At 43.5% G+C, this 15,222-nt stretch overlaps 1 protein-coding gene across 4 annotated transcripts in view; it reads left to right on the forward strand.

The window, feature by feature from the left end:
- PTK2B (protein tyrosine kinase 2 beta) overlaps window positions 1–15,222 on the forward strand; it is a 123,027-nt gene that overhangs the window by 78,309 nt on the left and 29,496 nt on the right. For all 4 annotated transcript variants that reach the window (XM_059176410.1, XM_059176405.1, XM_059176412.1 and 1 more), the window contains one exon: window positions 15,033–15,211. In XM_059176410.1, the coding sequence (XP_059032393.1) occupies window positions 15,033–15,211 (179 nt within the window). The remainder of the gene's footprint in view (window positions 1–15,032; window positions 15,212–15,222) is intronic.

Consider the following 15,222-nt stretch of genomic DNA (forward strand, 5'->3'; position numbering starts at 1 on the left):
TCTCAGGCTAGAAGATGATGTTTGCTCTCACCAATTAAGTAGGACTTTGTTATGCCTAATCTGCACGACCAAGTCTATTATAATAGTGGAACTAAAACATTTATTTTTTAAGAGACTTTTTTTACAACTCTATAATGAATTTTCGAACAATATATATGAAATGAAAGCCACTGACCAGCACCTCTCATGAACATAAATGCAAACATTTTCAACAAAATGTTCACAGATGGAATCCAACAATTTATAAAGTGAATGCACATTCATCCAATATTAATAATAGCTTTTTATTTAACACTACCATGCACAGGCACTACGCTAAACTTTTCATATATATTGCCTTGTTTAATCCTCACAAAAACTCCAAGAGACAGGAAAATGTTTACATTTTACAAATGGGAATCCAGAGCAAAGAAATTAATTTGTCCAAAGTAGCAAAGCGAGTCAGAAATGAAACAGTTTCTGACACTCCTAAGGCCATCCTCTGAACCACTACATTGCATACAAAAGTTCAAACACAGGAAACCTGGAAGAATAAAAACATACGTATGGACATGCTGATATGTCTCACCCCAAGACAGCACTGTTCACATTTTGATGTACCTCATTCTGAATTTATTTTAGTTTCTAGCTGCTACCATTCTTTGTATGTGATTTCATATCTTAGACCTCCCTTTTATTACAATGGAAACATTTTCCAAAAGTTTTCCAAGCTCTTTAGACAATTCTTTTAAAGATTTTATTTATTTACTTGACAGAGAGAGACACAGCGAGAGCAGGAACACAAGCAGGGGGTGTGGGAGAGGGATAAGCAGCCTTCCTGCCAAGCAGGGAACCCCACACAGGACTCTGGGATCATGACCTGAGCTGAAGGCAGACGCTTAACATCTGAGCCACTCAGGTGACCCTCCTTAGACAATTTTGAAAACCAGCAAATAAACCCTCTGTGGTCCTCCCATTATTTCCAGAGCTCTTTTAAATTATTTCCACTGGCTGCTCGCTGGGAGGATTTTGCTACTTAAAAAATGTCCACAGTGAGTTTCTTGGTGCAACAGGGTTTTTCTGTATTTTTTTTTAAAGATTTTTATTTATTTATTTGACAGAGAGAAATCACAAGTAGATGGAGAGGCAGGCAGAGAGAGAGAGAGGGAAGCAGGCTCTCCGCTGAGCAGAGAGCCCGATGCGGGACTCAATCCCAGGACTCCGAGATCATGACCTGAGCCGAAGGCAGCGGCTTAACCCACTGAGCCACCCAGGCGCCCAGGGTTTTTTTGTATTTTGAGTCATGTCTTCAGTACCTGGTTTGTCCTGATCTGCTCTAGCTACAGTAACAAAATACCACAGACTGGGAGGCTTAAACAACTGGAACTTCATTTCTCACAGTTCTGGACGCTGGAAGTCCAAGCCTGTGGTTGGGCTCTCCTGAGGGCCCTCTTCCAGACCTGCGGAAGGCCATTGTCTTGCTGCGTCCTTACATGCCAGAGAGAGATAGAGAGATCTTGTCTCCCTTTTGTCTCTTTAAGGGCATTCATCTCATTCATGAGGGTTTTCAGGAACAGAATCCTTTTTGGAGTGTCACACTGTCATCATTGTCAGGATGTCCGGGCCATGGTAGGGAGGCGTGCGCTGGGAGGCAGCCACGGGTGATGAATGGTACCACAACCGCCCAGAACCATCCCGGCCCGAGGGCCAGCTGCGCCCGCTGAGACTCACGGATGTGAGCTATGAGGCATTACGGTGACGTGAACGCCTGGGGCCCGTCCCCCTGTGTGAGAAGTAAAATGTCATCAGTCATGCTGAAGTGACCTGCGTGACACTACATGCCACAGACGTGAATCGTAAATCATTCCTTAAAGAGGCATTTTAAGGGGGATGTTTTTGGGGAAGTACATGAAGTACTCCTGGTCCTTTCCTGTCACGCTCTTCACTCCTCCTGGACCTCAGCTGGGCACCAAGAGCCCTTCCTCCCTTGTGGCTTATTAGTAAATCCAAACATTTGACCCAACAGTCTTCTTTTTAACAGAATGTTTTCATTGCTCAGAGACACCTCTTATGTTCTGTTCAAGTCATTTAAAGAGAAGGTCTCTAGTTGCCCTTTTGACCTGTTCTGTGCACTTCCCCAGAGCTTTACTTCCGGCTCTACATGGAGCAGGCAGGGAAAAGGAAGGAGCCCGCTGTAGTGAGCTCTCACCCCTGGAAATGTAAAACGGTCCGTGGCTTTCTTGCTCCAAGCAGAAGGAAGTCATTTTTCTCTGTATTACTTCTTCCCAGCCAACTTCTTCATGGCCATGACCTGACATCCTTCAAGGCTCATTTATCACACATCAGCCTCTGGCTGCTGCTAATACTGGCTTCGGCTTGGAAAAAGAATCAGGTCCCTTTTCCAGAAATGACTTTCTTCAGTCACCTGTGCTCCTTGTACAGAGCTCAATCACTGTTGGCATAGTGGCAACCATGGCATCCTTCTCTTCCCTCCGCCATTACCGTGGAGGTGGGTTTCCGGAGGTCCCAGTTCCCATTCAGGCAGGGGGGATCTGAGGAGCCTCTGACCCATGCATCTTTGGACTCCAGTTCAGGCTCTCCAATTTATATCTCAGTTACAGACTTCCTGAGTTCAGTAACCCAACTCTCCAGGTTGGCTTGCCTCTTCTGATCCCATGCCTCTCCCTTCTCCTTTGCCTGCCCATCATGATCATGGTCACCATCTATTAAGACCTACTATGTGCCAACCGCTCTGCCAAGCTCTTTAATCCACATAAAGCTGGCCAGCTTGCTTTTTCCTTGAGGCCAGGCTCAGTGCAGTGTCACATTCCAAACAATATTAGTCTGTCCTCTGAAAAGAATTGAAAATCAAGTAAAAATTTTATTCTCTTCAGGAGAGAAATCACTGGGGTTTCAACTTCAAGATAGCAAAATTTCTTAAAATTCTAACACTTATTTCTTAATATCCATTTGGTTGTCTGCTGTCCAGAAATACCTTTACTTGCATTTTCGGATTCCTGAATTCTGACCCATGCAGGCTCTTCTCTTCCTCCCCTTTGTTGTTCATTTCAAGATCTGTTCTTGTTCTTCCTTCAGTCATTCTCTGCTTCTTTCAGTGTAAGTCAAATCCAAATGGATTGACTCTTCACTTTTACCCTCCCCATCACCAAGTTTATGCTACAAAGGTGCAAGAGTTGGGTGATGCACAGAAACCCCTTAGAAGAGGAAGGAAGGGACAGTTAGCATGCTTATAATTTAATATCTGCTCTTTTTATTTATACCACTTTCTATCTTATCTAGTCCCACCCAAAATCCCAATGGAAGGGGTACTTTCCCATTTTACAGATGAGGAAATGAGGTTAGGCGACCTGGTTAAGACCACACAGCCATGGCGGGATCCATGGCCTGATCCAGACCATGCTCCTGATCTCTCAAACATTTTTAACCATGGGTCACTGTCCTTTGTAACCCCAGGTTGTTATCCAGAAAGCTGACTCCTGTTCATTTACTCATCCGTCCTTTCTTCAACTATCTGTGCCAAGCAATGGGCTCAAAGCAGGGGATGAGATTGCATGTCAGATTTGGCTTCTGACCTTGGACTTGAAAGGCTAGGAAGGCCAACATGGACAAGTGTTTGAGTTGTAACTAGTAAATGTCGGTGTCAGTTTCTTAGGACTGCCATAATGAAGTCCCACAAGTGTGGTGACCTAAAACATCAAAAAGTCATCATCTTACAGTTTTGGAGGCTAGAAGTCCACAGTCAAGATGCTGGCAGAGCCATGCTCCCTCTGAAACTTGCATGTTCCTCTTTTTAGTTCCTAGTGGTTTGTGGGCCATCTTCTGGCATTCCTTGGCCCATAGACATATCACTCAAATCCTCCCCCTTCATATGACCCGTCTCCCTGTGCGCATGCCTCCCTCTCTGTCCAAAATTCACCTTCTTATAAAGACACCAGTCCTGTTGGATTAGGGCTCACCCGAATGACCTCATTTTAAACTTGGTCAGTCTGTAAAGACCCTATTTTCAAATAAAGTCACATTCTAAGGTATGGTGGTTAGGATTTCAACATATCTTTTGGGGGCCACACAATTCAACCTGTAACAGTATCTGACTATATGTGTGTGCACAGTTCTTTGAGGACCCAGGGAAGGAAACAAGCCCTATCAATGCAAGTCAGGGAAGACCTCACAGTGCTGGCTGTCCCCAAAAGCTTGCCGGGAGGAGACACGGAGACAGGGGAGTAAGGGGTCCTCCAGATAGGAAGAGCGTGCTGTGCTTGGCAAAGGAGACTGGAGCTGACAGCATGTCCTGGGTGAGGGAGCGAGATGAGACTTCTATGCCTCAGGCTAAAGAGTTTGGTTTTAAACCAAAGTCATCTGTTAAACTCTGCCCTCAGTCTCAAAGTGGAGACTTTATAAATAGAATTTAAGCAGGATTTTTCCAAACTAAGGCTTTAATTTATTAAAACTGTAAATTCAGCCATCTTTAAAAAGAGGAACACTGTGCCTTCCTTAGGAAAGCCTGGGTGTCTCAGTAGGTTAAGTGTCTGCCTTCAGCTCAGGTCATGATCCCAGGGTCCTGGGATTGAGCCCCACGTTGGGCTCCCTGCTCAGTGGGAGTCTGCTTCTCCCTCTCCCTTTGCCCCCCCCCCCAGCTTGTGCTGTCTCTCTCTCTCTCTCAAATAATAAATAAAATATTTAGGGGAAAAAAAAAAAAAGAGGAGCATTGTGCCTTCCTTAGAACAAAGAGTAAGGAGAATAAGTGAGGTCAAGGTGGGAAAGCAGCTTGGAGGCCAGGGCCCCAGGTGGGGTCCCGTGAAACCGAGTGTGCCTTGTGCACTTGCACGCAGGAGGTGAGTCAGTGTGTGCTCTCGTGAAACTCATCTGGGGAAGTGACTGAAACTGGATTGGGCAGAAGGAGAGAGGATGGGCTGCGAGGTGGCCACCGTCCAGGGAGCTCTGGTGGTCAGATGAAAAGACAGGGCCTTGAAGTCCCTGAAGTGACCAGTCACCAGATATGGGCTGCTCCTAGTAAGGGCTGTGACCCCAGATGGGGTGTGGGTGCTTTGGATGGGGGCACCAGGCTGTCTGCTCAGTTGTTTCTAAAAACCCAGCCACTAACATGAATATATTTAATAAGCTCAAACAACAACAACAACAAAAGTAGGTGTTTTGTGTAAAAAAAAAAAAAGAAAAAGGTGAACCTGAGAAAGTCATGGGACTACTAAAGAAGTAATAAAAACCGTGACTGAGGTATAAAGATAGACCTTTAGATGAAAGGAACAGAAAAAGACACAAGAAACAGCCCAGCACATACAACCACTTAATATTAGACACCCTTGTGAAAACAAGTTAACTTCAAGCTGTGTACCTCACACTATATACAAAAATCTGTTTCAGATAGAAAAAAAAAAATTGTGACCAAGGACCAAAAAAGAAGAGAGAAAGTGGTCCGAGTACTCGATTGCTTGGGTGACTTTTTCTCTGGGGATATAAATGCTCCTGGACATGGGACAGCATTCAGTCCTGTCCCTGCTTTGTTGATGACTTATAAGAAGAAATGCCAGAGAATCGAGAGGCAAAGGTGATTTGGGGTCTTCACACCTATTTGATAAAGCAAATAAGTCAATGGCAACCAGGCGGGAAGAAAAGCCTTAGCAATTCCACTGTGTGCAAGAAGGTGTGAGCCAGCGGTGGTCCGAGGGCTTGTTTCTCAGTCACACTCAGAAGAGCAGAGGTAATGTTTTCCCTATCTCAAAAAAAATATGTGTGTGTGTGTGTGTGTGTGTGTGTGTGTGTGTGTGTATAAATACATCCTGGGCTTACATCAATAATAAGTGATAAAATTAAGGCAGCTTTTTTTTCCTGTTAAGTTACATATGGCAATTTAGTGACTAGGCAAACATCTCAAACTCTTGTTCCTAAAAAGTGATTTATTGATAGAGAAAAAAATACTGACTCATTAAGGGCAATTTATGAGCTGTGGGCAGAGGGTTGCTTTTGCCGCTCCCACCGTTTGCTGGAGAAACCATGTGAAGGGCAGAGGAGAGGCCGTAATGGGGAGGGCAGGGCTGATAGAAAGGCCCCCAGTGTGAGATCATGTCAGAACTTGAGTTTACTCTTCTTTTACACTGATTCCCCACCCCCACTCTGGGTCCCCTCAAGTGAAGCTGCTTTCTTCCTCTTACCCTAAAGAAAAACAAGCTCCTTGAGTCCGGAGTTGGAGGGTGCTCTGTGTGTGCACTGGGGCTCCCCACAATGCTTTGCAAAGTGAGTACGTTATAGGAAGTTGCTGATGGTTTGAATGAAGGAAGCATTCTGTGGCTTCATATGACGAGGGTAGTGAAAAGCAGGAAGGAGACCGGCTCGGGGAGCTTGTCATTCTTCCAGAAAGTGTATGTCAGAACTGGGTTGTTGTGACTTCAGAATGCATGCTCTGTGTCCCCCCAGGGTGGGCAGCCGTGTTTCTCCTGCCTGACAGATCTGCACACTTCGCAGTGCAGTTTTGACACAAGGCAATTCTGGACCTGGCACAGACTTGGCAGGTTGAGAGCCCAGTGCCCCTACCCGTCACCCCTCCTCAAAACCCAGTCACAAGCTCCTGGCTCCCCAGACCACCCGCACTTTGGACCAACCGGCTACCAGTTTGGGGGTTCCTGCTTCCCACCCTGCCCCGGGTTTGTTAATTTGCTAGAATGACTTGCAGAACTTAGGAAATTGCTATCCTAATGATGACAGCTTTATTATAAAAGATGCAAACCAGGATCGGTTAAATGAAGAGATTCATGGGACGGATTGTAAGAGGATCCCAAACATGAAGTTTCCATGTCCTTAGGATTAAGCGTCACCCTCCGGGCATGTCAATGTGCATCACAAACCAGGAAGGAAGCTCATGTGAACTGGAGTTTTTATTGGGGCTTTGTTACGTAGGCAGTCAGTTGATGGATGGATTGGTTGAACCATAATTGGACTCTCCAGGTCTCCTCTTGTCCCTGGAAACTAGGCTGATATGTGGCTCAAAGTTCCAAACCTCTAATCATATAGTTGGTCCTTCCAGCAAAGCGGGTCCCCATCCTGAGACTATCTAGGCACCCCCCCTTGACTCACCTCATTAGCGTAAACTCAGGTGTGGTCCAAGAGGCCCACCATGAACAGCAAAGACTCTACCACTGAGAAAATCCCAGAAACAGGGACAAAGATCAGCCAAGTTCTTTGTTATCTAACATACTTTCATTAGTAACCAAGGAGGTGATGGTGGTAGTCGATGGAGGTGCCTCTCTCTAGGACCTTCTGGTTTGCCCCCCGGGAAAACTGCTCCCACCATAGGCATCTGCCAGCACCAGGCAGCCTCACAAATAATGCACTTTATGTTTAGAAAACATCCAACTTCTTCCTTACCACAAGAGGAAATCTAAATTCCTGTGAAAATCTGTTGGACAGAGCCTCAGTGAATTTCTACCCCAAGGACCTAAAATGACCCCACCACCCTTACAACAGAAATTTGCTGCTTTTTAGAAAGGAAGGTAGGCAAATGTCTCGACATGCTGTGTCCTGGAGAGTTTCACCCACCACAGAGCAAAGAGCAGGATTCAGTCCGGCCCCTCTCAGAGACTGTAAGTGCAAGAGGAGGCGTGAGACCTTGTCTGGGCTGAAAGAAATCTTACTCATTTATTTGATGTGGTCCCTTTACTTCTCGTCTGCCTGGGGGTCGCCCTCACCAGAACTTCTCTGTTTAGTCTGAAATTATTTCAAACTTTAAAAAATGTTGAAAGAACAGTACAAAGATCTCCCATAGTGCCTTCACACAAATTCCCACAGGAGTTGTGTAGCTGGCATGCCTGGCAGCAGGAGCACCTGCCCCAGGGGCCCCACACAGACCAGGTTTGGTCCTTCCCCACCACGGACAGTACCCAAAGGTGGAGAAACAGTGGTGGCGAAACGAGGAAGGGTTTTATTTCAAGGAGGACAACACTGGGAAGACAGTGGACTAGCGTCTCTCAGACTGCCCTCCAAAGTGCTGAAAATACTTTGGGGTTGATGTAAGGAAAATGTGGTGCAAGGTGAGTGGGGACTGTGCAGGCAGACAGTGAAGGTCAAGTGGATCACTGTCGTGGGGTCAGTTAAGGGTCTGGCTGGCTCAGGGCAGGTCCTATTGCTTAAAGGAGGTAGTTTCTCTTCCCATCAAAGAATGCTTTGCCCACAGAGTCTTTTGCCTGAGTTAAGAGATAACGCTGGGGTGGGGGTGGGGGGGGGCTGTGGGTCCAGATCAGCTGGGAAGAAGGACTTAATTAAAAAGTCTGGAGTCACAAAGAAGGAAGTCCTCTCTCAGTTCAGATCTACCACATGCCTTATTTAGTAGCTCTGACTTTTCCGACACACACATGTCCATTGTCGTTATTCTTTTTCTGATTTATTTGAAAGCAAGTCGCAGCAACACTACTGCCTCACCCCAAATACCCAGTATTTGTTTCCCCACAAGGACACTCTCCCACAGAACTAGCCTGCAGCCATCCAAAGGAGAAAGCCAAGACTGCTGGGATACTTGCCTTTGTATCAGAATATCTGTTCAGATTTCACCACCTGTCCTCCCAGTGTCCATTTTTCCTACCTAGCCCAGAAGCACACGCCGCATTTAGTCGTCACGTCTCTGTGGTCTCCTCCAGTGCCAAAGAGTTCCTTGGTCTGAAAGATGGCAGGCCTTTTCAAGAGGATGGAACAAAGGGGAACCCCCCCCGCCCTCCGTAGCACTATTGACAGGAATGCAAGCCGGTGCAGCCATTCTGGAGAAAACAATATGGAGCTTCCTCAAAAAGTTAAAAATAGAACTACCCTATGATCCAGCAATTCCACTTCTGGGCATTTATCAGAAGGAAATGAAAACACTAACTCAAAAAGATATATTCATCCCCATGTTCATGGCAGCATGATTTACAATAGTCAAGATATGGAAGCAACCCAAGTGTCTGTCCATAGATGAATGGATGAAGAATATTGTGGTATATATATACAATGGAATATTACTTAGCTGTAAAAAATGAAATCTTGCCATTTGCAATGACCTGGATGGACCTGGAGTGTATTGGGTTGAGTGAAATAAGTCAGAGAAAGACAAATACTATGTGGTTTCTCTCATATGTAGAATCTAACAAATCTAACAAACCAAACCAAAACAAAAGGTCAAGCTTATAGATACAGAGAACGGACTGATGGTTTCCAGAGGGGAGATGCAGTGGAGAGTGGGCAGAATGGGTGAAGGGGGTCAAAAGGTACAAACTTCCAGCTATAAAATAAATAAGTCATAGGATATAAGATACAGCATGATGATTATAGTCCATAATATAGTATTGTATGTTTGAAAGTCACTAAGAGATTAAATCTTAAAAATTCTGATCACGAGAAAAAAAATTCTTGATGATCTGTGATATTGTGGTAACTATATGTGGTAACACCACTTTTGTGGTGATTATTTTGCAGTGTGAACAAATACTGAATCATCTATATGCCTGAAACTAATATAGTGTTATGTCAATTACACCTCAGGGAAAAAAAAGGTAACAGTTACCAAAAAAAAATACAGACTTTTTATTCTAGAGGTCTCTGGGAAGACGGGAAGACCCCTTACCTCGGGTCGTATAACTAGACTTGGCCAGGAACCCTTGTCAGGAATCTCAGAAATGATTCTGCACTCTTCTTGGTGCATCAGGGTGGGAGGCATGCTTTGTTTACCTGTCCTACCAATGATGTTAACCTTGATAACCTGGTCATTTGCATCTTCCAGGTGTGTGTGTGTGTGTGTGTGTGTGTGTGTGTGTGTGTGACTAGAGTCTGAGGGAAGATACACCGAGACTATGTCAATATCCTATTCATCATCAGATCTCCACCCTCCAGCTCTGTCATACATTAATGAATCATGCCTAAACCAACCAACACTATTTGTGGTCAAATGGTGATTTCCCATTTCCATCCTTTCTTCTACTACATTTTTAGTAGTTGGCATTCTACTTTAATGAAGAATAGTCCCTTCTGCCTCATTTATTTATTTGTCTGCCTCAGATTCTGTTTTATTCAGTGGGATGTAATCCATTCCTATCATTATATTATATTATATTATATTATATTATATTATACTATATATTTTTGGTTTTAGTTTTATTTTTTTACTGTTCTTTATTTAAATTCAATTAATTAACATATAGTGTACTATTAGTTTCAGAGGTAGAGTTCAGTGATTCGTCAATCTTATATAACACCCAGTGTTCATGACATCACATGCCCTCCTTAACATCCATCACCCAGTTACCCCATTCCCCTCCAACAGCCTTCAGTTTGTTTCCTTTGTATTCCTATCATTAGATATTTTTATACTTAGGTGTCCCAGATCTGTCCTATGCCAGCCCCTTTAAGTTAATACTGTTTCCTTGTTAAATATCCCAACATTCTCTAAATACTTCCCTTTTTTCTAGAACAAAAAGATATTCCAGGCTTATTTTGTACTTTCTTTGCCTCAGCCCTGGAATCAGCCATTTCTCCAAGGATACCTGGATCTTCTTTTTATTTTTTTAAACATTTATTAATTTATTTGAGAGAGAGGGAAGGAGAGAATGCACACAGAGGGGAGGGGCACACCCCTCACTGAGTGCAGAGCCTGACACTTGGTTCCAGCTCCAGACCCTGAGATCATGACCTGAGGCAAGATACAGAGTCAGATGCTTAACCAACCAAGCTCCCAAGAGCCCCCACACCTTCACTGTCATTGTAGTGGAGAAGGGTATTTGGAAACTAAGACTCAAAGTTTGGTCTGCAAATGACCATCTGGGTGTCATTGACTTCAAGCCCTTTCAGTACACATAAGACTCTGAATAGTGCATGCTCACGTGCTCTCTGTCTCCAGCCCTCTAAAACCGTGAGTCCTCACCAAGCCTTTCAATTCCAATTGAAATGGTCCACTTTAGCCTTCTCCTCTCCATATTTGAAGTACTTTCTCCAACATTAAGAAGTCCGTTTCCCATTATCTTTAATATATTTACTCTTTTGCTGGATCCCCCTATAGGTAAACATGATCTTCACTGCACCAGCATCTCTTCCCCTGGCTCCACCTCCTCCTTTACTCTGTTCCTGGCTTTGTAGCCACTGCCAGCCCCTCTGCCTCTTGACTTTGGCCTTGGTCATACCATGTGTTCCAAGAGGAGGAAAAAGTAAAAGAGACAAAAAAGTAGAAGAGGACATCAGGGCTTTGTTCTTTAAAGCTTTCTTTGTCTTTACAAAAGCACCAGAATCACCAGTGGAGGTCTAAAGGGAGCTCTCTGCCTCCTAACTCTCTTTTGTTTGCAGAAAATACAGATTTATTCATTCATTTGATTTTTTAAATTCATTTATTTTATGGTATTCATTTATTCACTATTTTGTACGGATACTTCAAAAATGGTGGAAGCACTTGACTGGACTGATATTCCTGAAGATGACAATGATGAAATCTGGACAAAATAACAAGGCAATGATCTTGAAAGCCCTGAAAAGTGACCATAACCAGCTGAGACTAGAGGGAAGACTGCTCTTGAGAGCAGAATGTCTGGCTTTTTGCCTGAGGGCACTTTCCAGTCTGGGAGGGTTGGGAGGGCAGAAAGCTTCAGCCTTATGGGCTTGAGGCATCAGAGGATATAATTTAGGGCTGACTGAGCAACCAGAGGATGTAGGAAATTCCTGGAGACGAGGGAGCCGCCAAAGGAGTGAACCCTGAAATAGAAAATTAATTTTAATTTTTAAAATTTTCAAAAATATCAAAATACACAAACTATTTAGAAATAAATGTAACAAAAGACCTGCAAAACTATACACTGAAAAGTGCAAAACGCTGCTGAGAAAAATTAAAGAAGAGTAAAATTAAGTGGAGAGGTATACCATGTTTGTGGTTTGGAAGACTCTACTCTAAGATGTCAGTTCTTCCCTGTTAAGCTATAGATTTAACACAATCTCAATCATGATTCAGCAGGCATTTTATTTTATTTTTTTAAGATTTTATTTATTTATTTGACAGCGAGAGCTCACTAGTAGACAGAGAGGCAGGCAGAGAGAGAGGGGGGAAGCAGGCTCCCTGCTGAACAGAGAGCCTGATGTGGGGCTCAATCCCAGGACCCTGGGATCATGACCTGAGCTGAAAGCAGAGGCTTTAACCCACTGAGCCACCCAGGCACCCCTCAGCAGGCATTTTAAATAGAAAGTGACAAACTGATTAAAAAATGTATATGGAAGTGCAGAGACCCAGAATAGCACAATAATCTGGTAGAGGAGATCATAAAAGTTTTGTGCTATTTGACTTTAAGATATCCTCTAAAGCTACAGTAATGCAGGCAGTCTGGTAGTGGCAGAGTAAAAACAAAGATTAGTAGATCAGGAGTGAGGGTCTAGAAATAAATCTAAACTTATATGGCCAGCTGGTTTTGACAAAGGCAGCAAAACAATTTGATTGGAAAATGAAAGTCAACAACCACTGCTGAACAATCATAGATCTTTAAGGAAAAAATAAATGTTGACCCCTACCTCACACCACATATAAAAATTAATTCAAGATGGATCACAGACCTAAAAGGAAAAGTGAAAACTATAAAGTTCATTAAAAAAATAGGAGAATAGCTTCATGATTTAGAGGCAAGCAAAGATTTCTTAGACAATATGCAGAAAGCACTGACCATTGAAGAAAATTTTGATAAGACTTTACCAAAAGAAAGTGACAAAGAAGTTAATAATAGGCACAATACAGACCTGGAAAAAATATTTATGAAACACATACAAAGTACTTTGATGTAGAATCTATAAGAATCACCTACAACTCAATAATAAAAAGACAACACAGAAAAATGGACAAAGGTTTGGAACAAACACTTCACAAAAGAAGATACATGAATGGCCTGATGAAAACGTGTTCAATATCATTAGTCATCAGGGAGATGAAAATTAAAAGAACAATGAGATACCATACATAACCATCAAGGTGACTAATATTAAAAAGACATCCAACACCAAATGTTGGTGAGGATTTTGTGTAATGAATATTGAACAGAATGATCATAGCAGCTTCTTAGAATGTTAAACATACATCTACCTTTGACACAGTAATTTATACTTCTAGGTATTTATCCAGAGGAGATGACAGCAAACGTACACCAAAAATCCTGTATAATAATGTTCATAGCACTTTCATTCACAGTAGCAAAAAATAAGAAATAGCCCCAGTATCTAGAAACAGAGGAATGAATTATATATACTAAATGTTTCCATCATATGAAGTTCTAGAATAGGCAAAACCTGGAGGAAAATTGGTTGCCTGGAATTGGGGTGGGCATGGGCATGAGAGTGACTGAGAAGGGATAAGAGGGAACTTTCTCGGTGTCTTGGAAAGGTCTGTATCTTAATTACTGGCATGTGGATTACACATAAACTGTATAATTGACATGTGTGCATTTTAATGTCCATAAATTTTACCTTAAAAGAACTGTAAAAAGTGGTAATAGTTGACTGGCGGTTGGGTGTCAGAGGTGGAATAGATGAAGCAAGAATGGTTGAATGTTGATAATTGTTGAAGCTGGGTGTTGTGTACATTGAGATTTATTATACTTTTCTTTCGACTTCAGTATACTTAAAATTTCCAATAATTGCAGGGGTTCCCAGTCCTGGAGAAATTAGACATAGGCCAGTAAGTTTCATGTGGGGCAGGGAAGGCTCTACATTTAAAAACAGCAGAGGTTGGGACTCCAGGTTGGGCTCGGGAATGACATAGAGGCTCTGGATAATATAACCATATGAGTGGACAGAGCAGTACAGAGGGTGAATGGCAGGAGAAACAGGTGGAAGTAATGACAAAATGGTCAACTTTCCATCTGTGAGCTCTTTGCCTTTGTCTCTCTTGCTATAGGTCCCATTGATCACAGCCTTCTTCCCCATCCCAAGACCACAGTTCTGATTCCTGCACTGACTTGTAATAACTGTTACCGTGTGCTTTCTGTGACTCAGTTTCCTTATCTATCCCACAGAGTAAGAGCTGACTGCTCTGATGGTCATTTGTTTCCCTAATGGGGAAGGGATCTTTTAGCTTGGGGTCATTTAGCTTTACCACTGCATAAAGTTGAAGAGGGCTGGCAGGACCAAGGCATGTTGGTGCCCAATCAGACTAATAATTTGTCATTCCTTCAAAACAGTACTATTTAAATATGAGTTTAACATTTTATTAGTGAAAATTCGAAGAGTTTTTAAAAAATCTGCCTTTGATGGTACTTTCTGCTCCATTGGGAATGGGCTCAATTCACCAGTTACATGTGCAACCATACGAGAAACCTGAATTAAACTGAAACTAATGTGATTTCAGAATGAGGCGGGACCTTATAGATGGGCTTCTGGGCGGCTGCCCAGTGGGCTTCTTCTTGATCCAGCTCTGTGTTGAGGCCAGGAAATGATGGCCTCAGGCTATGGGCAGGCTGACTTCTACCAACAGGAAAGCAAGAATAGTAGGCTTCCCAATTTCTTCCCAACACTCTGTTTCCTGTGGCCATGCTTCTTATGTGTAAACTGGGCCACTTAATCCATTAATGGGAGTCTCATGTTCTGGCTTGCCCAGCCCCAGCACCCCGTGAAGCAGCCTGGCTTAGTAGAAATCCTCAGAGTCCACTGGCCCTGGGTTCAAAACCCCAGGTTAATTCCATGAGCTGTGTAACCCACATTGGTTTGATCATCAGCCAAATGGAGATGTAACACCTACTTCCCTGTGTTGTATGGGATTTCATGAAACAATAATGTATGCAAGAGGTCTGGAGTACCTACCACAGACCCTCAATTATGCTGGCTAAATCGGAAGCCATTCTGAGGGTGATTTTACATGGCAGATACTCATTAATTAATCATCAGTTTGGTTGGAGTGGGCTGCAGAAGCACAGAGTCTGTGCTCTTTGCCTCAGCTGCATTTTCTCCCACCCTAGAGAATCATACTTCCGGGGACTGCATGAGGACTGTGGGAACCTAGCAGGGGGCATCCCTGAATCATGTCTCTCTGTTCTCCTCCCCAGGATGTCATCGCCTCCATCCTGATGAGCGGACGGATCGGGCCCAACATCCAGCTGGCTGAGTGCTATGGGCTAAGGCTAAAGCACATGAAGTCAGATGAGATCCATTGGCTGCACCCGCAGATGACAGTGGGGGAGGTGCAGGACAAGTACGAGTGTCTGCACGTGGAAGCCGAATGGAGGTAGGAGAAGA

This window comes from Mustela lutreola, chromosome 1 (genome assembly GCF_030435805.1).
Source record: "Mustela lutreola isolate mMusLut2 chromosome 1, mMusLut2.pri, whole genome shotgun sequence".
NCBI classification, from domain to species: domain Eukaryota; kingdom Metazoa; phylum Chordata; class Mammalia; order Carnivora; family Mustelidae; genus Mustela; species Mustela lutreola.